The sequence below is a fragment of the Citrus clementina genome, unplaced genomic scaffold, assembly GCF_000493195.1.
Source record: "Citrus clementina cultivar Clemenules unplaced genomic scaffold, Citrus_clementina_v1.0 scaffold_8, whole genome shotgun sequence".
In the NCBI taxonomy this organism is placed as follows: Eukaryota; Viridiplantae; Streptophyta; class Magnoliopsida; order Sapindales; family Rutaceae; genus Citrus; species Citrus x clementina.
In genome coordinates this window covers 3,688,399-3,715,220 of record NW_006262022.1, presented here as the reverse complement: position 1 = coordinate 3,715,220, position 26,822 = coordinate 3,688,399, and the positions used below count along the sequence as shown (strand labels likewise).

The following is a 26,822-nucleotide window of genomic DNA, read 5'->3' as shown; positions in this document are numbered from 1 at the left end:
TGTAGCTATATAAAATTTGTTCCTAGAGTATCTTAATAATTCTTGACAGTTGCCATGTGACAAGTGCTGCTATAATGGTCCTGCTACTTTTTGGGGAATACTTGAGGAGTAGTGACGTGTCTTTTTCTTATTGTTATGCTCAACTAATCTATTTTTCTAATGGTCCTTAGATTTTAGCCTAAAGGACAAGATACTTATTCCTTTTCAAATGACATGCAGCGCCACACCTGAGGGCTTTTTTTTTTTTTTGAATATTGTTATACAGGACTGTAGGTATTACAATTAATATTTACAAACAGATTCTATAATTGGAACCTTCTTCGTGGCGTATACTCCTCTGAAGCGCTGCCCAAATTTTTCAAACCCTCTCAAATATTCGAGGACTGTCCACTCTACTCACATTTCGTAAGGAATAGACGGACTCCACTCAATTATTTGATAATTGAGGAAGGATTGTAACTAAGCCCCATAAATACTTTTATGGAGGCTCAAACCCTTGCACTCATTATTCTAAGTGCAAGGGTTCTCCCACTGGACCAAAGGTCTATTGGTACACCTGAGGGCTTAAGTTGATGCTTTGAAGCTATCCTCCGTATTCCAGTTATAATGATGACTTTTCTTCTATTTTATTCTCTACCACCACGTGTCCCCTACCAATTGGTCTAAATCAATGTCCCAAATTTACCTCCAAACAATATTTACCAAAGGTCTTTGCCCTCGCAAATGACCTTTTTGTTCTACTCAATTATGTACTAATCACGGCATAATAGAAACATTTGGTGTCTTCAATCTAAATAAAAAGAAATATAATAGATAGCCATAATTGTACGAGCATGATTATATTTTTTTGTGATATTATTCAACGAACATGACGACAGTCACGATTATTATATTAACGAGTAACATTTATTATTAGTTAAGTGCATTGAATAATAAAGTATTATTAGAATTAGTCTTTACACCTAACAATTCTAAGATTGTGATCATAATAATTCTAAGGTTGTGTCAAATTTTGCCAGCTCTATATATAAAATAGTTTTTACTTTATTAAAGTAAAAGACAAAGAAGACACACACTCCAACATAACGTAATTTGTCTTTAAGCTGTTTATCCAAATGTCTGACAGAAAAAGGAATGTTATTTAAATATGGCGGGGGCTTAATCAGTAGCTATTAAACTGTCAGGTTCATGGAGGGCATAATGGAATTGGTATATTCGCGATTCAGATAGCTAAAAGCCAATAAGTTAAATTCTTTTTTTTTTTTGTCTGAACCACGGGGTAGTCCTAAGTCGGTTTTAATTGTGGGAGGCACCTTTTAGCCCGTACCACAATTCAGACTAATCTCCACTCGCATCAGGTCGGCCCATAAGGGATAAAATACTGGGCAAAGTGGTGACTCCATATGAGAACGGGGCTTGAACCCCTAACCTCTTTTAAGGAGTGAGAGTATCGAACTACTCACACCAACCAACTTTGGTTCCAATAAGTTAAAGTTTTTTCTTCAAGCAGGTGTAGCTCATCTTATGACAATTTTCTCAATTTACATGTATTTACGGTTTGTATAGATATTTTATTGTTCTCGAAGAAGGGTGGAAAAGCTGGCTTTTTGCAAAGATCTTGGATCTTGGATCTTGATAGAGTAGCAAATTCCTCTATTTTTAGCCTTTGGTTTCTTATAATATTTGTCATTTCTGATTAACTAGCAAGACAAATATGTATCACATTAATATTACCTTGAAGCGGCTTCTATTCATTTTATTTATTACTTTTTTTTTTTAATGCAAGACAATAGGATGCTTTTGAAGACTGATACTTCTGAAGATATGATAATCTATACCTCTCATCTTATGCTTGAGTAGCCCTTGTCTTTAGGTATTTTCTCGAGGCACCATGAAGGCGGTAAACTCACCCGTCAAGCTCATCGCGGGTACCACACATGGCGTGAGTGTAACACTTGAGACATGGGGCAGAAAGCTCGATTTCTCCATCATTAGTTCACAATATTCGATCATACTTGGTCAACAGACTTGACAATGGTGTGTAAAATCGGCAAGATTGAGCTTGAAAGCTCTGCAATTCGTATAACTTAATATCTAAGATTTATATATTAAAGTCATTCCATGGATAATTTAATTTCGTTTACTGGTGATTTGCATTATATTTTGCACTTTTTCTAGCCCTTTTTTTTTTTTTTTCCTTCGATGCAGTGCTACTTCCAACATAAAGGAAACACTTATAAAATAAACATCAACTTCAAACATAAACGAGACAATTATAACATTCGGATGAATTTTTTCGGAACAAAGATAATTGCATCTGAAACATTTTATATATGCAAATTCAATTCTCACATTTTTTTTTTTATCTTTTATCTTGGACTTCAAATCTCACTCTAACTTGTTATAAAAATCAAATACAAGAAATTTTACCCGCACCAACAATGATCGAACCATAATAATATCATCAATTATATTTTTCCAAACAACATATTAGAGTAGTAACATTTGAAAACCTTAATGACCTCTGAAAATTATGCAATTGGATTGATTGGATCCAATGGAATGAAATTAGTTTGCTCACTACACTACACTACACATAACTGTTATAAGCGAATTAACAACCACAGCAAAAAACGGCTGCATTTTGGGCTTTATCGTTTCATTTTTATTCGATTTGGAAATATTAAATTGCACAAGTGAGAATATTGGAAATATTGAATTGCCTTAAAATATACAATTTCTAATATATTTTATGTCCATACACTTCCTTTGTCAGTCTCCTTCTCTTTGAAAAAAATTCGTACGTACTCGAGTTTTATTGAAAACAAAAATTTTCTGGAGAATAAAACTTATAGTGAAAGAGAAATTGATCGTGCAACGCGAATGTGTAGCACTTTATATCAACTTTTTTTTTTAAAACTCGAAAGTAGCCGTACTTCATTTCCATCTTGAATTTGTTAGTGGCGCTTCGATAATTTAAAGATTTCCACAAACAAATAATGCTCAATTGACTTTTGTGTTTCCTCAAATTTTGCTCAATTTGCTCTCCATTAAACTTCACCTTTTCAGTTGTTTTTTTTCATTAAGAACAACTTTCTTGTCTTCAGTGTATATAGGTATTAACATATCAATTACCTTGGGGAAATTATTTTCAAGAATAATTCTTGAGCCTTCAACTTGAATTGGCAAAATTGTTTCAACTATATCATCTTCAAGAGCAATTGGTGTTTCTTCAACTTGAGTTTCTTGCACAGTTTCAACCAGATATAAAACTCAAATCAGGAATATTCACGTACATCTTTATTGGAAAAATCATGCTTGTTTGAAATATCTTTAAAAGAAGCTTTTAGTGTTTCCTACATCATATTTATTAAATGATTGAGAATACGGTAAAGGTTGATATCAAATTAAAGTGTACACATTAATAATCATCAGATAACAAAAATAATATTCTTGTAGCTAGAAGCTTACACAGTATTATAAGTTTATTTTTTTCACAAAAGGATTGAAGCATTACAAAAAAATTATGACAAAACACTTGCAGTAGTACAACAAATTTACTAACACTTCTAAGCCATTCAAATTCTAAACATTGTTGAAAAGAAGGAATTACTCATCTTCGCGCATGTTTGGAAACTTCAGATCAGGTTTCCCTAGCTCCACTCTTTTCCCACATTTTTCTCTTTAGACGAACAACATTTAATGCCAAAAATGTGAGAAACTAATCCTTTATTTTCTCAAAAACATGAAAATAAGCGTATCTCCAAGTCTTCTTGATGATCAAAGTGCCACAAACTCCCCAAAATCTAGGGGCGGGCATCTGTTTGGTTCAATTCGGTTTCGGATCAATTCGGGTCCCAAAAATTAAAAAAAAAAAAATCATTCGGTCTTTACGAAAATAAAAACTGAACCAAAATCAATAGGTCAGTTTCGGTTCGATTTCGGTTTTCTTAAAAGTTTTATTAAAGGACTATTTTGAAAACTTTGCAAACAAATTAGGCTATAACGGAATTCTTATACGTAAACATTTTCTAAATATTGGACCATTTAACAATTTTATAAAAGAGAGGGATCTAAATGATATTATTTTTCCTCATCTTCAACTTCCTGACTTCCTCACCCAACAGCACAATTTCACAATAGAAGATTCGAAGAAGTACAGTGACATACGCATATCTAGACAAAGCTAATAAACCTAAATACTATTAATAATTCAATACAATAATAATAAATCAGGCAAACATGAAATTAGAAAAGATCAAAGAGCTATTTAAAAAAAAAAAGACCCATTTCAAAAAGAAAAAGAAAAAGAAAAGAAAACAGAGCAAGTTAGTTGGCTGGGTGGCTGGCGACAGAGCAATGGAAGGAACGACAACGACAAGTCAACACTAAGGATAAGGCAGTACCGGCCACCAGCAAATCGAACTTAGTATTTGGGTTTGTGGCTTCGTGCAGGCAGCTGAAAGTGAGAGAATAAAGTCGAGACCGAGCGTGCAAACATGTGTAATTTGTGTATTATATATGCTATAGTGAAATTACAAAAACACCTTAATAACAATTCGGTTCGGATTTTATAATTTTCATCTGAAAACCGAATCAAACCGAACCATTCGGTTCGGTATTTATAAATTCAGATTTTTAGTTTTAAAAAAATCGAATTTAAAAAAAAAAAAAACCAAATTGAATTTTTTTTTTTTTTCAGTTCAATTTTGCTCAAAGGCTAGTGGCTGCACATGGTGGATCCCAACATGTGCAGCCAACCAAAAAAAAAAAAAAGCCACAGGAGTTGTTGAAATCCAACAGCCCCCGTGGATTCCCAAACAGTGATCCAAATCGGGATTAGCTAAACTAATGTGTGGCATTAGCTAAACCCGAAGCCGCACTAGCACCTATATGGCTATATATATAATCCACCGGGGGCTGTTGGCTGTTGATATTTGGGAATCCACGAGTTTCTTTTTTTTTTTCGGGTTGGCTGCACATGTTGGGACCCATTATGTGCATCCACTAGTTTTTGTCTCGAAAACTGTTCCAACAATTCTATATATATATATATATATATATATATATATGAGATAATAATAAAAAATAACTATAATTTTTTAATATAATATAATATTAATTTTTATTTTATTTTTGTATTATAATTATTATTATAAATAATATTATATTATATTTTAATTTTTATTATATAAAAATATAATTAAATAATGTATTATTTAATTTTTATTATAATAATTAATATATAAAATTGATTAATATTTGATAGGGTAATATAATTAATAATAAATACTTAATAACATAATATACATTATTTAGTATATTATTGTAATTAGTTTATAAAAATTGATTATTGTTTAATAATTTAATATAACCAATAATAAAATGTTTAAATATGAATAGATTTAAATAATATTAATTTGAAATTAATAATATCAAATATTATCACCTATACCCATATAATTCTTACTCGGGATAATTTTCTAAATAGATAATTTAAATTAATCACAAAAAAATTAATGCAATACAGTGCAACACCCAAGCATAATATAATTAAAAATTAATATAGTATAGCGTACCACCATATTATAATAGAGTGTTACTGTAATACAACAAAATACAATACGTTTGTATTAAACTAATGTAATACAACGTGTCAAATGCACCATATAAATATTATTATTTTGACAGCTTATAGTTTTATTTAGAAATTTATTGATTTTTCAAATAACCATTACTTATATTGGAGGTTTAAATTTTCTCAAATTAACCAATTACTTTTGATTTGATCATCGCCATTAACTTAATATGTCTGTTTAATATGTTTCTTGAACCAATTTTTGCCTGCCAAGAGGCCATTGGAAAAGAAAATGCGAACTTCTAGAGGAGGAAGAAGATAAAGAAGGCATAAACGAATTGCTTAGTTGTACATTAACTCCACCGACACATCAGGTTGCCCGCTACTCAGCATTTCGGCATTAAATGACCAAGGGCGTTACATTAAGCTTCTTAGTATCGATAAATTCTAAAATACCTCGGACGTATTATAACAAATTGATGCATGTGTAACATGTGTAGTTAAATTTAATATAACCACCACTTATGCAATGATTTACAAGATAAATACATATATGTCAAATGTATTCTAGAATTTCTCCTTAATATCGGACGGCCGTGTCGCTAAAAACTCATGAAAAATATACATGTCACCATTGACTTACACACAAATTTACACTGGAATATTACAGTTCTGCGGAAGAATTGATTGATATACATACAACTCAAGCAGCCACAACAAGAATTAAACGAACAAAATTACATACAGTTGAGCTAGTGTAAAGCAAATGTACATCGTGTATCATCGTGTATAATGATGTGCCTTATCTATCTAAACCAGAAAGATATGGTGCTTGAGATAACCTTCTTGGAGTTTGACAGTTCTGATCAGTCCTGAGGTTTATTGGAGAGACTTGAGTCATCATCTCGGATAATCGATTTCTTTCATCGTTAAGCCTACTCTGTGGAAACAAATTTACATTGTTTGTTAGTTCACGAAAAGTTTTGGCAATGGCTGATGCAAAATGAAGCAATAGGAAACGGAACTCGTCCTTTTGTTTACCTTTAACTTCAAGTCTTGCAATTCCCTTTCTTGTGAAGCAGCTCTACTCTCGAGCTGCTCAAGCGCCTCTTCAGCCACAGCGGGATTTATATCAGCAACCGGTTTCGTTATTCCAGCTGCCTGAAAGTTTTATAGCAGTGTAAAAATGTCAATGATCCGGTTCCGTATTGCAACAAAATAACTAACTATTATTTACACATGCCTTTAAAACACTGGTACATAAGCCGATCAACTTCTGAGCTAACTGCATTCTTTCTTCCTCAGCTTCCTGGTGCAAATTCACTTGAGTTAACTGCCATTGACTCTAGCTACAACTTGAGCACAAATTTTATGTCTGTAATTTCACTTACCTTCAGCTGGTTATTTAAACGTTCCTCTGCATCAAAATCAATGTAGGGATTTTTCCCTACAGAAGCTCGATATTGAGCAAGCTCTTCCCTCGCACGTGAAAGATTAACCTCAGTTCTCCGTAATCTAGCACCAAGGTCTTGATTCTGAATCTTAAGCATATTGTTTTCTTCCTGTTGCAACACAGAATACTCTCACTCAACATTAATCAACTGTAAAAGGCAAGTACAGAAACATTGGATGATTTAACAGACTAGAGCCTAATTATTGAACTGTACACAAAGATTGATTTGATCAAATTTAGAAAAATTCACGATCTATATGATATCTTGCCTTGATTTTGGCATGATGATGAATTCGCTGATGGAGATTTTGTTGGCCAGACAGCTTCCTTACTTCTCCTTCAAGTTCCATCACGGCCCTTTTGTAATTTACATTCTCTATCTGAACAGATGAACAGGTGTAAGGCCAAAAAAGTAAACGAAAAAGAGTCGTAGAGGCAACAATTTATTTCGTGCAATAACTGATTTTTACAAGAAGCCCAGTGAAAAGAAATTTTCAAGACAAAACCTTCAGCATTTCATTTTCTGTTTTAAGCGTCTGATCTCGCTGGCGAAGCTTTTCCAATGCAATTTGTGCTGCTACCATCTCAGCCTGTTTTCGTTCAATTTCCTCAAGCCATCTGGAAAATAGGACTTGAAAAGGCTTAGACAAGCAGAAAAATCGTTTTCGAGAAAAATGATGAAAACAACAAAATTGTTTGCACAAGTCTTACCCTCGCCTCTCCTCAACGAATTCATTCAGCTGCTGCTTAAGCTTGATCATCTCCTGGTCCTGCATAAAGGATAAAATTCAAGATTTAACCAAAAGAGGAAAAAAAGCAAAAAAAGTAACTTCCTTGTTTTAGGCACCAAAAATACCTTTACTTGAGATTCTACATTACTAAGACGTGCCTTTTCTGCTATCTTCTGAACTTGCTGATTATCCAGTAGTGACTGCATTAACCAAAGGGTAAGACAAAGCATAAAAATGCTCATTTCAGGAATTACATTTTTTTAGTAATTTTATATCTTCATAATCAATTCAAAGTATAACAACCATGAATAATTCAGAGTACAGAACTATATTCCATTACCACGTAATTAGTCATATCCAATTTCACTCCTAGTAAATCACGGATTACATCATGGGTCATGCTCTCAGCAGCAGCTAATCTTGCATTCAAGGAGAATATCTACAAGGAAACATGGAATCATAATTAATTATTATACAAATCAAATGTCCGAGAAATTTCAGAATCATATTGGGCAATGAAGGCTACCTCTTTCTGTCTATTTACGGCCAAATGTTCTAGCTCTTCAATGCGCAGCCTTGCAGCAGTAATCTCTTCGTCCTTCTCCAGCTTTAGTTGCTGGGCTAACCCCAATCCAATGCATTTGAAAGGGGAACCAGAACCCCTAGGCTTTGAGGCATTTCTTTCTATTTTGTTTGATGAAGAACATGTAACATGGCTGGAGTGGCTTTCTGGTCTTACTTGTTCAGCCATGGCTTCCAATGCTTTGAACTGATACAGAAATTTTTTTATGTTAAAGAACTTGAAAAATCAAGAAAAACAGCAGATGCTGTAACTGCCATCTAACTATTTGCAGTTGAAAAATTAAATCAGACAGCGATATCTGCTGGCATACCTTCTGCTTATACTCACTAGCCTGTGCTTCTGCATGCAGATTTAGCTCAGATATATGTGCTTCGCATTGAGAAATCTGTTTGCCAATAAGCATTTCATATTCATAGCACATCAAATCATTGGATTATAGTAATTAAAAACAAGGGGAAACGACAAAATGGTTTTCTTCGATACAAAGACAACAAAAATCTTGGTTTAAAGAACTTCACCTCTGCTGCCTTTTCAGCTATATCCCTCTCAAGAAGTTGTATTTGCTTATGGGCTTGTTGAAGGTTTTTCTCCTTCTCCTCTAAATGGCTATAGATGAATTAAAAAAACAGCAATTTATCAGAAAACAACAGTACCTCTATCCAGTCTAAGCACAAATATCAGCACTATCCAACCAAGAGAATAATGGGAATAATTGCCCAAGACCTTTTCATGTCAGCATCCACATTTTCAACATTCTGCATCTGGTGCTTTACAGTATGAAGTTCCATTTCTAGCTCTTCTCTCTGCAACCGTTGTCGTTCAGCTTCTCCTTTGACAATATCAACCTAACAATGGCATATCCATGAAGCATGACAAATGTGACAATGCATGTACATTTGACCAAACACATTTCAGAACTCACCTTGTTTTCCAGCACATTTATAGTGCATTCTAGCTCTTCAACAGACCTCTCTAAAAGCTTCACCTCTGCTTCCTTCTCCTCCGCATAGGTCTTTCTTGATTCAGCTAACTAATGTAGCAAAGTTGAATTAGAAGGGGGAAAAAATAATCTTCTTAAATTTTGTAAGAGTTAAATATAAGTAACCTGATGAGCTTCTATAGCAGTTGCTTCATTCTCTTCTGCCCGAGCTTGTTCCCTTTCCAGCATTTCATTCAATCTAAGCACCTCCATGTGAAGGTAATCCCTTTCACCAGTGAGATCAATCAGATTTTTTCTCAAGGACTCAATTGTACCATTCATTTGGCCAAGAGCATTACTCATTTCTCGGAGTTCCATTTCCAAGCTCTTCGTTTTATTTATTCTCTTGGCTAATTCTTCCTGAACAGAACTCTTTGCAGCCAATGTATCTTCAATAACAGCTCTCAACTCCAAATTTTCACCAGATAGCAATTTTAGAGTCTCTTGCTGTCTGGAGATATCAGACTGAAGAGTGGAAATCACATTTAGCTTTTCCTGCAATTGAGCTTCAAGCATTTGACTATGAGTAACAGCCTCCACAAGCTCACTTGACTTTAAAGCAAGATCGTCTTCTAAGGCCTCTATAGAAGCCACCATTTCCTCAATTTCATCTTTTTGATCCTTGGTACCAGATGCAGATTCCTGCAACAGGCTCAGATCAAATTTCAATCCTTCTAAAACATCATCCTTCCTTGATATCTCAGACCGAAGATTCTTGTTTTCATACACCAGCTCTTCTACATGGCACTCCAGGCAATCAAAATCATTCATTAACTTACATATTCTCTCTTCATTTTCATTTATCACGTGAAACAGGTTATCAAGAATTGTAAAACCTTCTTCATTTATTTTATTAAATAATTTGCCACCTTTCCTATCCATAGCTTTAACAGAATCAACACACTTCAAAATGTTGAGGCTTGCTGTGGAGAGAGATTTCGTCAAGGAAATGTTCTCTTCCCTCAGAGTATTTACTCTGTTGGAGAAAATTTCCAAATCCTGGCCTTTCGAGCTTACATCATCCATCATGACAGACTGAGAATGCTGGAGTTCATCCAGCTCAGCCATTTTTGTCTTCAGATCAGTTTCCAAATTGTCAATGCAAGACTCCAAGGACAAAACTTTATCTTGCAGTCTCTTATTTTCTATATCAGAGATATGAATGCGGCTAAGAGATGATTCAAATTCAGATTTCTTTTCCTCCAAATCTTGGAGAATCAAGTTATTCACTGTCTCCAACTTCCTTACCTCACTTTTCAGTGACTCGTTGTGTTCCTCCAAACTTCCCATTCTGCTTAACTTTGTATCTTTCATGGCCAGGTCATTTTTAAGATTGCATATCGCAGATTCCAACAAGGAAATGTCCTTCTGCAACTTCTGATTTTGTTGATAGAGAGAAGCAATATTACTGGAAGAAGATTCTAACTCAGCCTCCTTCATCCTTAAATCATTTTGTAATTTGTGGCATTCGGATTCAAGTGCTTGAACCTGGCTTGACAGTGTGACCTTTGTTTCCATAACTTCCCCAAGTTGACTTCTCAGCATATTGTTTGAACAAGCAACCTCCTTTAGTGACTGAATTTCTTCTTCAAGAGCCTTATTTTCTATGTCCAACTGTGTAGTCCTCAGTCTACTTTGCTCCAGCTCTGAAAGCATGCCATCTTTATCCCTTTGAGCTTCTTCAACTTCCTTCTGTAGAAAGGTCAGGTCAACATCATTATCCATCAATAACTGCTCCATCAACCCTGCATCTACCTTTGAGAAAATCATTTGTTTCTTTAAGCTCTCAATGACAGCACAACAAATGATATTAATTCTTTCTGATTCAGCTTTTTGGAGGGCCATTTCTTCTAACTTCAATGCCAAAACAAGTGACTCAAAGCTTTTTGAACTTGAATCTAACATTAGGAAATCAGCCTCAGCTTTTAAAACATCTTCATTATCTTTTCGCTGCTTCTCCTGATCCAATAGTGATGCCACAATGTTTCTGTTACTCAAGTCCATCTCTTTCATCAGAATAGCAAGCTGAGATCCCATCTGGTTAAACCTTTCAAACATCAACTCCTCTTGAAGCTGCAAGTCTGATATTCTTTTCTCGAAAGTGATTAACTTGGCACAAAGCTCCCCAGCTTCTTCTTCCTTCCTCGTGACCTGATCAAAACTTCTCTTGATGTCAGCCAGTAGTTTTCCCTTGATATCTCGACACATTTCTAGCTCTTTTCTTGACTTAAGATTGTGCTCTCTCAAATCAGCTATCACAGAGTTAGATTCACAGAGGCCATGTTCAAGCAAACTATTCTCAGCATTCACTCCTGCCACTGTTTCCAATAAAATTCCCATGTGACAGAGATGTAACACCGCCATACCACAATCCTTCGCAACTATCTCTGACCAGATATCCTCCAGCCATGATCTCATTAACTTAGTCGAGTCTGAAATTAGAGATTTCATTCCTTGAAAATCATGAGCTATGGGCATAAGCTTCTCATCAAATGTAGTCTGCAAATCTGCAATCATACCCTCTAACTCCACAACCGACTCCCTTGTTTCCACCAAGTCTGTTCCAAACTGATTTTCCAAGTTTTTGAATTGATGATCCTTCATATCATTGATAGTTTGCAATCTTTGAACCTCATTTAAAAGCATATCTCTCTCCTTGTTCAATGTCACTTCCATTTGCTTCAGCTTTATTATGTCCAGCTTCATTGTCTCTTTGGCTATCATCAGCCCATTGATCAAGATATCTGCCTCTTTCATTGTATCTTGTGCCTCTTCAAATTTAGCAAAAACACATGAAGCCTCAGCAGCTTTCTGAGCTGCAACCATCTTTGCATCTCCAACTTCAAGTTCAAGAGTCTGTAAAAATTGTTAACAACAAATTGATGCAGTTACTAGATGATCAGATAAAATATATAAATGATGCAAATTTTATGCCTTACTGTTTCAGTGGAATGAGCCAAGAAGGTATCAACAGGCAGTGGATCCTAATGGCTATTGCTATAGATTGTATTAGCCCAATCAAGTTGATATTTATTCCTTAAAAGAGAGATTATCAAGAATGGAGATAAGTGCTGGTTGAAAAAGTGTCATGTACATTTTTAAAATACCGATCCAGAAAGAAAATCTAAATTGAGGATAAATTGTAGAGGATGATTCTTGGAATACAACATCAGAAAAGTAGATCTAGTTACCTCCTTTGTTTCATACCAATAAGTTCCAGCTTCTTGCACAATGTGTTCAACTGCCTCGACCTTGTGAGTGATAGCTTCTATCTTGAGTTCCGATTGCTTCTGAAACTCATTGATAGCTGCTTGGAGGGTAAGCACCTCAGTTGTGAGATTTTTCATGTTTTTCTCATACTGTTTCTCAGACATCAACATCTTTTCTTTCTCATACTGTAGTTTGGCCATTTCAGCCTGAACCTCTTTTAAACTTTCAATGGCAGAATCTATTTCCCTCTTCAGAAGAGCAATGGTAACATCTTTTTGATGCATATCATCAAAACTTTTCCCAGATTCCATCTGTTTCTGTTTGCAAGAATAGTCACACAAACTCTTTCTTGCTCTAGAAGAACAATCAGAAAATTCAGTTTTCTTGTCATCAACAAAATGGACATCTACACTTTTGTTTGTCTCAGCATCTAACTGCAATAACGGCCAAATACAGCAATTACTAAATAAACATCTTTTGAAAAATTTAAATAGGACATAAATAAATTATTGAGAATGACTAAGCTTCGTTTAGAAAGGAAAACTTAGCTTACCCGTCCTTCATCAGTGCCGTCACAAGAAGTATCCCTTTCTGTATTATGGCTTTCTGGTCTATAATTGTGCTCCACGTTCAAGCCTATGCATGACCTGAGTGCGCTTACACCAGCTTTTAGCTCATTTAATTTCTCCCTCGTCTGCAAAAGGTCACTTTCTTCAATATCTTCAAGCTTTTTTTCCATATAACAATTTCGTTGCTCATAGAGCTTCTGTCCAAGTTCAGTACAATTTTCCTTCAATTCTGCTAGTTCTTTTTGCAAACACTGGATCTGTTTCTCTGACTCTTCAATGACTGCTGCCTGATCATCTAGAATGGCATCCTTCTTCAAGTTTGCCTCTGCCACCAGCTTAAACTGGAGGTCCTTTTCCTTTAATGCATTGAGATGATTAGCAGTGGTTTCTGAAAATCTACCAATTATTACAAAAGCTGCAGTCGCGCAAACTGACATTTTATGGATATGTTTTTCTGCAAGCTTCATCCGGTCCTCCAGTTCTACTGTGGTAGATGTTCTCTCACTCAGCTCTGATTTCAACAGGAGTATTTCTTCTTCCTTTTCAATGCATTCTTGCTGGTGTGCTTCATTAATCACTAGTGCTGCCCCTCGCAAGGATTTCAACATATACTCCACTTCACTTCTTTTGCTGTTTGCATCTTCTAGGCATCTCCCGAGTTCTTCAATCAATATTTCCTTTTCAGAGATGATTCTAATCAACCGTCCAACTTGTTCAGACACCCAGATCCTTTTCTGTGGAAATGAACTGGAAATGAGGTCAAGCTGATCAGAGGCATCAATCAGTGTCTCGTGCCCCTGGGTTAAAACTTCCTCAACTTCACTACCCAATAGTTCCCATTCTTCCTTTAATGTCCTTAGTTCTTCATCTTTCTCCTCAAGCTTATGAAGTAACCACTGATTACTTTCAGTCATCTGATTTAGTTTTTCTTGCAGCTCTTTCAAGTCAGTTTCCAAAAGTTTCGTACTATTTTTAGTCTCCATCTCTTTCAAGTAACAATCTTGGACTGCCTGCTGAAGAGTTGTAAGCTCTTCCTGCATACAGACAATGACCTCAGCAGTTTCAGCTTCAGCTTGACGACGAACTTCATCCATTTCTGCTTCATTAGACACATGAAAGTCACGATCACTTTGGTACCAGATATTCATTCGTTTGGCCTTATCAAGAGAATCATGCATTCTCCTAAATTGTGCCTCTAATTTCAAGCCCTCACTCCTGCAATGATTAGAGGATGGAAGATTTCTCAACTCTTTGTTAGAAAGTTTCTCCTTTAAAGCGTTAATTTCAAGCTCCTGTTCTCTCAGTTGTTTCACATAATGATTGTTATTTTGCTGCAGGTCTTCCATCTCATTGATTGAAAGAATCTGTTGCGACTCAAGAGCTTCAATGACAGACTTTGCTTCATTCAGCTCATTGCAAGTGTCTTCATATTGTTTGCTCATCAATAAAAGTTGGTCTTTTGCCAGCTGAAGGTCTCCGTTGAAGCATTTTTGCCTTTTCTCTAACTCAGTGTGAGATGCTCTCTCTTCTTTGAGAATAATCTTTAGTATATCTAATTCCAGCTGCAAATCCATAATTTCTTCAGCATGTTTCATCATCTGCGTAGAATCCATTTCGTCCATCTCAAAAGTTGGAGCTCCCAAAGAACCCTGAAAAAGTTAATGATTGCTTAATATAAAATTGAACCATAATACATATGTGGCTTAAGTTAAAATAAGGAAATAGAATAAAAGAAAAGTACATAAGCAAGCACACCACAGAAGGAATGCAACTAAATTTGCAGGGTGAGACTGGTTAATTAAGGGCTGCATCAGGCTAATCTGTTTCTCATCTTTTCTTCTTCATGTTCATCATAAAATATGTACTCAGTTCAGTAGAAAAAGTACTCTAGATATACACCTTTATGTTTCCAGATGCTTTATCTTGACCATAGGATGCAGAATTGAAATCCTTCAACATAGACTGTAGATCATGTATTTCTCTGCAGAAGAAAAAAAGAAACCAAATGCAATGAAACTGCAAGCTAAGGGGCCTGATTTCTGAATATGATACCCAAAAAAAAATTGAACAGATGACCAGATCTTCATACCTATTAAGTTTTGCATTATCTTCTAAGCAAGAGTTTAGTTTTTGCTTACAGTCATTTAACTCACCAAGAGTGTTTTTCAACTGAAACAAAAAGAAGGAAGGGGAATGTCAGATAAATTAATGAAAAATTCAAGATATGTTTCTTAGTAAGAGTAAGAAGCAACCTCTAACTGGAGAGAATCATTTTCTTTGCTAATGCTCACAGCTTCCTGCATCAGCGAAAATGTTTTTGCAAAGATCAGGAAGAAAGAGATATTGAGTTCAGCAGTAGCCAAGGAAACTGCAGAACTGCTAACAAATGAAAGACTACGATAATTTTCCTTTCCATTAAATTCTCTCTAATTTTCCAAAAGTAGAATATTGGTTATTCAGAAAAACTAAAAATATAAAAGAAAGTAAGAAATTTTAATTGACCTGTGGTTTAATTTCCAAAGTTTCATCATTATGCAGCTGAGAGTTACCATCTAGAAACTGAAGCAGCTGCAAAGAAAGGGTTTTTAGTTAATACATGCTCCAAAGAACAAATCAAATAAAAGAATGACACCTTTTTTCTATCAGATTCGACAAACACCTGATCACGCAGTTTGGATACCTCTGCCAACAGTATCTCCCTCTCCCCTTCTTCATAGAATTCCTGAAATCTATTTACTCCACAATAATGAAATAAGTTAAATATGGAAAAGGTATCTTGGAACTCTCTGCTAATTCAAGAAAACTACCTCCTGAGTTGCTCTAAGAGCCTTATATTTTCTAATGCAAAGCGGGTTACTTCAGGATTCCTATCAATTTTTGATTGAAGCAGCTGAATCTGTTCGGAGAGTGCTCTGTTCTCTTCCAATAGAAAAGAGTCTGCAGGCAACGAGCCACCCAGGAGTAACTCCATTCTTTGAATCTTGTCTTCCCGAAACCTGAGCATCATTTTAGTGCCCCTGGTGTCTTCCTCCCTTTGACGAACCTAAGTAAGAAATTACATGGCAATTCAAAGGTAAACTAACTCTTCTTCTTCTTCCTTTTTTTTTTCTAATAGTTTGGGAGATAAAGAGTTGAAAAATACCAAACGGTTGAGTTGTTCTATTTCAGCTTCAAGCTTCTTGATAGAAGTTTCAGCCATCTGCTCTCTTCTTAAGGAACCAGCAAGTGTTGTCTCCAAAGATTTCAACTGATTCATCATCATTTTCAGCAGTATTCATAATCAGTAATGCGAATAGGGAGGAAATTAAGTACATAGTTTTATTGACATTGATATAAAATGCTCACAACAGGAAACATCAACAAACAAGTCTCTATCAAGTAAATGACTGTTGAATTTCAATTTGGAAACTACACACGAAGGCATGCATATTGAATTTTTACTTGACAGGCCACTAAAATAAAGTAGCGAACATTAATTTATATTCACATAAACACAGAAAATTATAGACATGCACCCTTAAGTGTTCTCTTAACCATCAGTTGTAATCCTTCTTATTTCAAACATATGCATTCACCATACAGATTGGCTAACTTATGCATCATAAACTAGCATACCTGTTTTGTAGACATTCTGACGACGCCTTTGGATTCATATCCAATCGAATTATCAACCTCCTGTTGATCCAATTCATATATGTTCTCCACACAAGCATTTTCTTGTGCTTGCATATTATCTACGGTTATTGAACCAAATGACAAGGACCTAGAGATGTTCTGGCGTTTAAGAAAAAAAAGCTCCTCCTGTTCAAAAAAATTTAAACCACTTACATCGCAAATTATTGGGTACACAAGAAATAATTTGAAAAAATATGAGATCCGGAAAAAAAAAAAAAAAAAACACCTTTAGAAGCCTTATTTGGTGCTGTAGTGCAATAACATCCCCAGTTGCATCTTCATTCACCACAGCCTATAAAATGAAGAGAGATTAAATAAATTAATATAAATGAAGAGAAGTCAAAAAATAATCAATGCCTTCGAGAAATTTAATTATATGGCATTAATCACAAAAGTAATTTACATTGTTCTGAATAAGTTTTGCTCGCTGACCAAATTTTAAAGTGTTCAATGTTTCAGCTGCACAGCTGCAATATGTAAAAATACAAACAAATAAAAAGGTTAATAGCAATTTGATTTTTTTTTTTTTAGGAGTTAAAATGAGGAGATGTAGTTTTCAAACATGTGATAAAATGAACCAACCAGATAGAAGGGCTGACATTGGCAATGATCATTGTTTTTGAGTTCCCACCAAGAGAATCCTGCATTGTATTTGGTGGCGGACATTGCATCAGGACCAAGAAATGTAGAACTAATTGAGGTACAGGATGCGGAATTAGTATGAACCTGAAGAAGAAAGGTCAGCCTTGAATCTCTGTAAGGGACATGCTTTGTTTTCCCATGTGCCAGCTCCACTAGAATCATAATTACATGACTGCAAATAATATTTTTTACCCGTAATATTGACAACTGGGTAATGAAGAGATAAAACACAACCGAAACATCAAATGCAAAGAGATTTTAAAGAAATATACTAATAGTAAAATTACCCTAGTGTTGACAGTGATTTGTTAATGTTAGCCGCTTCCTTTAAACGTTCGCCTTCAGCACCAGAAGTTTTCTGCCTATAACAGTAGTTGATTGGGGTTATCAGCATCATGCAATTACAACTTCATGTATACATAGTTCAACAATTTCATGTACGACATATTACCTTTCGGAACCAGCAAGATCAACAAGGTTTAGTCTTGCAAACCTTAGGTTAGTTGTGGAGTCTTTTTCCCACTTACTCTCAATTACACAGGTAAAGACACTATGCGAACGACTGCTCTCCCGATTCATATTTGTTGCCGCAACTTTCCTATTTAAAGAACCCTATGTAGGACAAACAACAGTTTAATGTAAGGCCAGACATGGTTCCCTCATTTCCAGCTGTTCAAACTAGACAAGACAACTATCAAAGATTTATAACCTGAGTCAAAAGCTTCAAGATATCACCCACTGTTCGAACTTCGATTTCAGAGAGATTTTCCACATACACTCCTTTCTTAACATCCTCCCGCAGCTACAATAAAGAAAATAACACAGTGAAAATAAATCCAATAGTGAAAAGGACATGTCCACTAAAATATATATACCTGTATGTATATCTAACCTGAAGATTGGTAGATGACGGATCAAGGAGGTCCGTAATTTGTTCATTGTATATCTCTAAGAAAGAGCACTTGCAGTTATATTTCAATTTCTCATCTCTTCGGCTTTCCTCTTCCTGCAATGAAAAATAAGTTAGAGAAACAAATATTGATCGTAGTTTTTGAATTGATTGTAGTTTTTGAATCTATGTGAAAAAAGGAAAAGGCATAGTTAGATCAAGCAAAGAATGGTGAAGTTACAGCTTGGATCCTGGCAAACAAGAACTCAAATATTCGTGGAGTCATTCCGCGATGAGGGCTTGGCCTAACTTCTAAATCTTCAATATCCCCAAGCATTGTATACGTCTTACCACTTCCTGTCTGCGTCAAAGAACTCATTCAATTTAGATTAGGCTGACATGTTGATTTAGTTCAGAATAAAGAAACAATTTAATTGATTTTGTTTTAGTTATTATATATCAGTGCACGCCTTTGCATAACCTCATATGGATGAGTATGCAATAGAAATTGTTTCACTATAAATGTGCAAAAATAGAATTGAATTGAGGAAAGGGCTTAAGGAACTTCTAGTTCAACATTCAAATACCATGATGCTTTATATGGCAAAGCCTCATGACATGGAATACTGCAGACAGGCTTATATTCATCTTAAAATTTATCAAATCATCAAATTAAATATCTAAGTCAGGGAATTTAGAGACAAGCCTCCTTTTATGTACCAAGATAAAATCATTGCAGAATTAAAGGAGTTCCTCGCTTATTCCAATACTGTGCTATCCCAAAAAAAAGGTAAAAGAACAAACTAGCCAATAAGATTATCCTGGAATTTATGGAAATACCTGACCATAGGCAAACATACAGCTATTATAGCCAGACAAACAATTCTCCACCATCGGAAGACCGGCCATTCTAAAAAGCATTTCCTGAAAATGCAATTTTCAAACAATATTTATACAACTGAGATCAAGACAATTCAAATGAATTATCTGTTTCCACGTCTCTGAACAGACCTGGTCCACCGTTTCACAAGCTACATGATCGAAAGTAAATCGAGTTTCCGGTTGCCCAATCCAAGTGATGCTCTGAGCACTTTCTTGCTTCAAGCACCTATTGTAACCGTGCATGCTCTTCTCGATGCTATTGAGAGGACGCACACGTATAAGAACCTGTAAAATTCAAAACACCATCGGCATAACAATGTAACTCTCAACCCCAGTAATGTCACACATCGAATTTGTAATTTTCTTCCACTATCAGAAAAACGTTGAGAAAGCTCTAAAAGTCACAACATCAGTCACTTCCGAGATGACGAAAATAATTAAACAAACGATTATACCTGTACATTGTGATCCATCCAGAAAGATGGATCTTCCTTGAGGTCAAAATGAGGAACTTCAACAGTATTAACAACCGTGGTCGGCCCACTAGAGCTGGGAATCCCCTTATACAAGGCAGCAAAATTTCCTCCACGCGAACACCCATTTCCATTCAAATCAAACTTACTCTTAAACCCAACACTCGGAGGCTTACTGACACTCTTCGTAGGCGTACTTTGCGTCGAATTACTCTCGCTATAACCCGAACTCGCCTTCCCCGCCGCCGCCTTATTACCTACTCTAGGCGTCAAATTCCTCAAATCATCACGCAATTCACCGCAAGATTCGCCCTTGTTAGCCCAACCAAACCGATTCTTCCCAACTCCGTACCTATCAGGCGTCCGTAGAGGCAATGCGTGATCGGAATTCTTCGGCTTGATTGGCTTCGTTGGGGTTTTATCAAGTTTAGGATTTAGCGAGTTCAATGGAGGCCTCGATAAATCCGTGCTGGCATTCGATTGAGACCCTAATGAATCTCTAGGATTTACTGGAACATTCTCAATTTCTTCATTCTTCGAAGAATTTCTCTTCAAGAATTTAAAATCCCTCAACATTCTGTTATTAAAAAGAGCAAAAAATAAACAGAATTTTTATAAAAAAAAAAAAATTATTTTTAGAAATCAAAGAAGAGTTGAATTGCTTACCTGAAAGAGGAACTAAGAAACAAAGCCGCAAATCGATTTCCTGCAATTCTTTTTGACAAATTTTGAGCTGATATTTAGCTACAATGAAATTATAAAAAGTTAGTGCGTTATCAAATTATTAAATTTTAAATCGAGAAAATAATCACACATTTTTACTCTCTATCTTTCTCTCTCTCTCTCTCTCTCTCTCTCTCTCGCTGTGACTGTGAGTGTGAGTGTTTTTAAGGATTTTGAAATTTTAGCTGAGATGGTGAAGGGAACGGACGGCTGAGATTTGCTGAAGATTTCAAATTAAGGACGGTGAAAGTGAGACCGCGGTATTGGGATTTGAATTTAGAAGGGCTTTTTAGTAAAAAGGCGAAATCATAAGGGCGTTTTGTGATTATAGCAAATTTTCAAATTTCAACGGCTATATGCGCTTTGAGCCGTGGGCCTTATCGACACATGGGCATTAAATTTTGGTCCTTTTGCTTTTCTTTTCTCTTTTTTTTTCCCCCTTTAAAAACATGCATAAAAAGGGGGTCAATAATGACTGACAAATACATTATCGTATAAGGCCATATATATATATATATACATGTTCTAATTGAAGATTTCATCTGCCTCAGGTTTATAGCACATGCACGGATGGCAGATATGTCCACATCTACAACAAAATTTATTATTTATTATACCATTTATGGTATTCAGTTATTCATTCTATCATTTACAAATATATATAACTTTTCTTTACTTCTCAAAAAATGTATATATTTTGTTTTTCGATGATAGGAATGAGTAGGTTCATTGAGATTTGAGTCTTATTTGAATATGAGGTGAAAAATTATATTATTGAAGTTTTCATTATTATCTTGAATGCTGTGAATTTTGTTAGGAAATTGAACTTCCTCCCAAGATCATTCTAAACAATTTGTCAAGCAACAAATCAATAGAAAAATTAAATTGAGAATAATATCAATCCCACAACACAGAATTTACGTGACAAACTTCAAATCTGGGGAAAAACCACAATCGTTGTTAAAAGATAACCAGAGAAAAAATATTCATTATGTGAAAAATTATTACAACCACACTTTCATGAATAATTCTCTTATCCAAGCCTCAGATACACCCAATTTCTCACTAAACTCTAGAAAACTTCACAAATCCCTCAGCCCTCTTTCTCTCACAAGAAAATGGATTTTAGGGATGCTTAAAACTTATGGAGAACTTCCCGTTTTATAGCCAAAAATGGCTATAAAATAATAAATTATTTTTTCTTAAATTTCTTCATTCAAAGATTTGAATGTTTGAATGTTGATTTTCAATCCCCAACTTTGGCAAGTGCTGCCATTGTTGACATTTCTCTCACTTGGAGATTTGATTGAGAATCAATCAATCTCCACACCATCCTTATTGTCTTCACCTTAGTCATAATTCTCAACATAGAGAATTATCATACTCCACCATAAAGAGTATACCACTTGAAATTAATTATTAATTCTAAGAATTTTACATCGGCACATGTCGAAATATCATAATGAAATTTATGGTGCAATTTTATGTTGGCTTTTCTGGAAGTTCGTCAGTCATCGACATAAATTCTACCACACACCATCCATCAATGTCAACCATGCCTCGTGTGTAAATCTTATGGACCCGCTAGCAGTAACACATCCCCTTTCATGTCTTTAGCGGTATACCATGAGGATGTCGTCATCATCTCCGTTTTACAAAGGACCATTGTCTCCCACAATGATGATAGACTTACCACTAACAATACTATTAGTATCTGATCTGGAGCCACTTGTCGATCCTACTCCATTTCTACTATGACAATCTCTTTTTAAGTGCCCTGATTGTCCACATCCCTAGTAGACTCCCTTTTCCTTAGAATTATTTTTCTTCCAATTCCCCATAACTGCCAAAGCTGAGACATCTGTAGTTTCAATACTTTCACCACTCAATCTTCTTTCTTCTGAGAGTAAAGTACTGGTAACTTCTTCAAGATCTATTGTCTCCTTCTCGTACATCAAAGTAGGTAACATGTGTTTAGAGGAAGTTGGAAGTGACCATAGCAACCTAAGTGGCTAAGCGCGTTGTCCTCATCTTCAATTTTAACTCCAATGGTTTCTAGTTCTGACACAATACCATTGAGAACACTGAGGTGATCAGAAATTTTTATACCTTCAGCTATTCGTAGTGTGTGAAATCGCTCCTTCAGGTACAATCGATTTGAGATGCTCTATGTCTGATACAACTTTTCTAGCTTCTCCCAAAGCTTTTTCGTTGTACGAATATTTCTTACATTTGCAAATACATTCTTTGCTAGACACAGTCGTATGGCACTTGCAGCTCTATTATCAAACTCTTCCCAATATTCATCACTTATAATAGCTTTTCCAGAGCCACTATTGGAGAGGATGGCTTCCCTTTCAATGCCTTGTGCAACCCAAATTAAATCAACACATTCTTGACGTGAATTTGCCACAAGCCAAAGTTAGTTTTCCCATCAAATTTTTCTATTTCAAATTTCACCGAACTTGAAAATTTTAATCCTGACATATTTGCTTTGCAGATCAGCCTTTACTCTTCACCACGAACTATTTGGATTGACTCCCACTGCTTCACGTGAACAGTACCATATACGTGAACAGTATTGTGTACGTGAATAGTACCGTGTACTTGAACAGTGCCCTAACACCAAAACTTCAATCAATGGCTCTGATATTACTGTTAAGAAATTAAGCTTCCTCCCAAGATCACTCTAAGCAATTTGTCAAGCAACAAATCAATAGAAAAATTAAATTGAGAATAATATCAATCTCACAATACAGGATTTACGTGAAAAATTCTAAATCCAGAGAAAAACTACGGTTGTTGTCAAAAGACAACCAGAGAAACAACATTCACTATGTGGAAAATTATTACAACCACACTCTTAGAAATAATTTTCTCTTACCCAAGCCCCAGATACACTCAATTTCTCACTAAACTTTAGAAAACTTCACAAATCCCTCAGCCCTCTTTCTGTCACAAGAAAATGGATTTTGGGGATGCTTGAAACTTATGGAGAACTTCCCGTTTTATAGCAAAAAATGGCTATAAAATAATTTTTTTTTCTTAAATTTCTTCGTTCAAAGATTTGAATGTCAACATCCAAATCTTTGAATGTTGATTTTTAATCCCCAACTTTGGCAAGTGCTGCCATTGTTGACAAATTTTTCTACATTTAGGAGTTTTGCACATCATCTTGAATGATGTCACCACATTATAATTAGAATTTAGCACCGTCTTTACATAAATTCACTTTATATAATTATTTAATCATTCAATATGATCTTTATTTCACAAAACAAACCAACAAATTTTTTTCCCTTTTCGAGACTGGAAATTAGCCCACCATATAGGAAAAAAAGAAGGGATAAGGTCCAAAAATATAAGTGATTTAAGAGGCAAGCAAAAAATTCACAACTCACTTCAACTATGTTTGTTCAAAAAGCCATAGGCTTTTTATATTATCAGGCAATCCACTTTCATCATCACTGCTAAATAATTGTCGTCTGATGGATGGGATAGAAAAAGAAAGGTACAGAATTAGAAAAGGAAGAGGATTCGATATTTTAAATGGAAAGAAATGAAACATTTTTTGTTTGGACATACATAATTTTCGCGTTAAACTTTTCAGTATTTAATATTAAAACAAAGAATCTATTTTGTTGGTAGATTTTTATGAAAAGGTAATAAAAAAATAAAATGTATTTTTCCTTTTTTATTATTCAATTTTAAATTGAATGGAATTTTATTTCACTTATATTTAGCAAAAATCTATAAGTTAAATCGTCAATTTGTTTTCCATGGTCAAGTGGACTTCAAAAGTAAAATATTCACATGTCTTTATCTCTTGTAATACTTCTAAAATTTTTTATGTAATAAATAGAATTGTCACAAACTATTACTAGTTGAAGAAATTATAATCAGTATAAGGTATAAAAATAAAATTATAAATTAGGATAATGCCTAAGACTCAAGCTTAAGTTAAGATAATGTCTAACCACAAAATACAATAACAAACAAGATTATGATATAAAATTAAAAAAAGAATAAAAGGCTCTACATTTTAAAGTCTCGTGAAGAACTATAGGAATTTTGCAGAACTATCCTATCTACCGAAATTATAGGAGGTGAAAGCCACCTTCCAGTTAGAAAAAGGATTCACTATAGTGTTTGCATCAACACACACCATCACCAATACAACACTACCACCAACAACATAAAACAGTCACCAATGACGCAACATAAACATGAAAAAATATCAAAACAAAAGAACCTACAAAAATAAAAATAGGAAAAAAAAACTACGTAGAGCTATTAAAATAAGGCAATTCCCCAAATAGCCTACTCGCTGAACCCGCTCTAACACCATCAAAATATCAATGCACTACTTTTAGAGCCAACCTTTGACTCCAAAATAGATATGCCCTCCCAATCCAGACATTGTAGCAATATCATTTGAGGATAATGGAAAAAAAAAATCCTTAAGCGTCAACACCATAACAACTACAACAGTAACAAACAACCAAACTATTAGAGATGAGTTGGTATTTCAAAATATCAATATCCTACATTGTTTAAATAAGAGAGGGAATGTCCCTCTTCAACCGATTTTCTTTTTGTTGTTATAGAGTCATTTTCTCATACAAGTGCCCTCATTTTTTTTCATGCAAACGTGTTATTAAACCATATGGTTTAATAGAGTCACTGTAAACTTACTGTTTGAGGAATTAAATAGAGTGACCATGATCTCCTCCGAGTGAAAGTGAGCAAATGGTTGAGCAGGTCACCTTGACCAGGTGGTGTGAGCTTGAGCAGATGAGCATGTGGTATGAGCTTGAGCAGATCACCTCGACCAGGTGCTATGAGGTGGAGCAGATCACCTCGATCAAGTGCTATGAGCTTGAGCAGATTACCTCGACCAGGTGCTATGAGGTGGAGCAGATCATCTCGACCAGGTGCTATGAGGTAGAGCAGATCACCTCGACCAGGTGATGACCAGGAATAAAGACTCAATTAAAATAAACCACCACAAAACTCCTCCGAAAAATCAGGGCACGAATTTGATCAATTAATGGTTATTGGCACGATCTAAGGTCGTGGGTGTGGGGTGTTCATAAAAACCCCGAGAAAACCACGCCAGAGAGGAGGGCTCTTTTTCTCTGGATCTGACTGAGAAATTCTTTCTGGAGACTCTACTTTACTTTTCTGCAAATTATTCAAAAAGCTTTTGGTTTTAAGGCAATATTTATTAAGCCATATGAGAAATGGCATATTTGGTTTTTCCTATAAACCCCATAACTGACTTGAGCGTCGGAGGGTTTACGCCGGAAAAACTTTCGGCACCTCTTACCATTCTCTGTAATTTCAGGTGCTTATTGATCGTCAGCTTGAAGATTATATGCTCATGAATGTTATGCTCATAGTCAGAGAATATTCTCGGAGATCGACCAGCAGCTTCCCACCAACAAATTAAATGCTGATGCAGGGATCAAAAACTGAGTCACTAACCAATTGGTTCAGATTTCGGCATCAACATTTGGCGCTGTCTGTGGGGATTGGTACGAGAAGCCAATTTTTTGTCTCTACCAATTTGAATCTGGCCGAATCAGAAGTGATTATCAAATTAAGTTGATGCGAGTAATTATCGACTAAACACTGCCCATAGGCCAACGACCAAATCCAGGTATTGAAAAATTTATTTATTCAATCGGTAAGTCGTCGATGCGGGTTTTCACTTTAATTCACATACTATCTTGATGACTTCATCTAAAAAGTTTAGCGGCTTACAATACGAAATTATGAAAATCAATTTATTCGATTGCACAATTTTGTTTATTGTGATCATAAATCCAGTTTGAATATAGGAAATATTCTTTCACGGCCATGCATGACTAGATCACAAATTCAATTTGCTTAAGCTATAATTCACGTGCATTATTTATTGCATGCCTCGTAATTGTGAGCACAAGTTCTAAATCCAGTGCTGCTCATGGCATCAGAACTTACAAGATCATGTGCTTATCATTTTTAATTTAATTAATCATATACTTGGCATCCAATTTTTGGAATAAAATGCTTATCTTCATTACTTGTTTGGCATTTATTTGGCGTTTACGCTTGAGAATATATCTTTGCTCTTTTCGCTTAAGCTATCTTAATTTAGTTATCTTGGGTAAGTCACCACGAAAATAATTACATAATCACAATATTAATGTTACGTCTACCAAGTATCTGATAAAATGTCTAAATCAATTTTGTTGTTCCTCTACTCACATTTTTGATGAGTTGCAGATCATAAAAATGTGTTGTTGAGCTTACTAAAAGACATCCAAAGTAGGCTGGAGGCAAGGATGACAAATAGAAAGCAAAATAGTAACGGAGACAGAAATTAAAAAAAAAAAAGAATAAATTGACAGTGAAAGCAAGCTCATCAGCTGCAGGGAAAGATTGAAAGTA

General features: G+C 35.1%; 1 protein-coding gene across 1 annotated transcript; it reads right to left on the bottom strand.

The window, feature by feature from the left end:
• Nucleotides 1-6,162: 6,162 nt before the first annotated feature.
• LOC18034508 (kinesin-like protein KIN-12D) lies at nucleotides 6,163-20,402 on the bottom strand. The gene is made up of 36 exons (XM_024179000.1): nucleotides 20,331-20,402; nucleotides 19,647-20,241; nucleotides 19,321-19,476; nucleotides 19,150-19,233; nucleotides 18,551-18,670; nucleotides 18,313-18,426; nucleotides 18,130-18,222; nucleotides 17,872-18,032; nucleotides 17,708-17,782; nucleotides 17,505-17,592; nucleotides 17,361-17,419; nucleotides 17,182-17,245; nucleotides 17,005-17,070; nucleotides 16,719-16,904; nucleotides 16,246-16,350; nucleotides 15,911-16,146; nucleotides 15,736-15,832; nucleotides 15,193-15,272; nucleotides 15,003-15,084; nucleotides 13,088-14,752; nucleotides 12,516-12,968; nucleotides 9,451-12,180; nucleotides 9,268-9,375; nucleotides 9,069-9,190; nucleotides 8,864-8,951; nucleotides 8,656-8,730; nucleotides 8,289-8,531; nucleotides 8,103-8,201; nucleotides 7,888-7,962; nucleotides 7,743-7,801; nucleotides 7,538-7,649; nucleotides 7,301-7,411; nucleotides 6,970-7,140; nucleotides 6,818-6,887; nucleotides 6,620-6,735; nucleotides 6,163-6,518 (listed from the first exon to the last, which is right to left on the bottom strand). Exons 2-36 carry the CDS (start codon nucleotides 20,238-20,240, stop codon nucleotides 6,381-6,383), a joined length of 8,895 nt encoding a protein of 2,964 aa, XP_024034768.1. The 5' UTR covers nucleotide 20,241; nucleotides 20,331-20,402; the 3' UTR covers nucleotides 6,163-6,380.
• Between the last annotated feature and the right edge of the window lie 6,420 nt (nucleotides 20,403-26,822).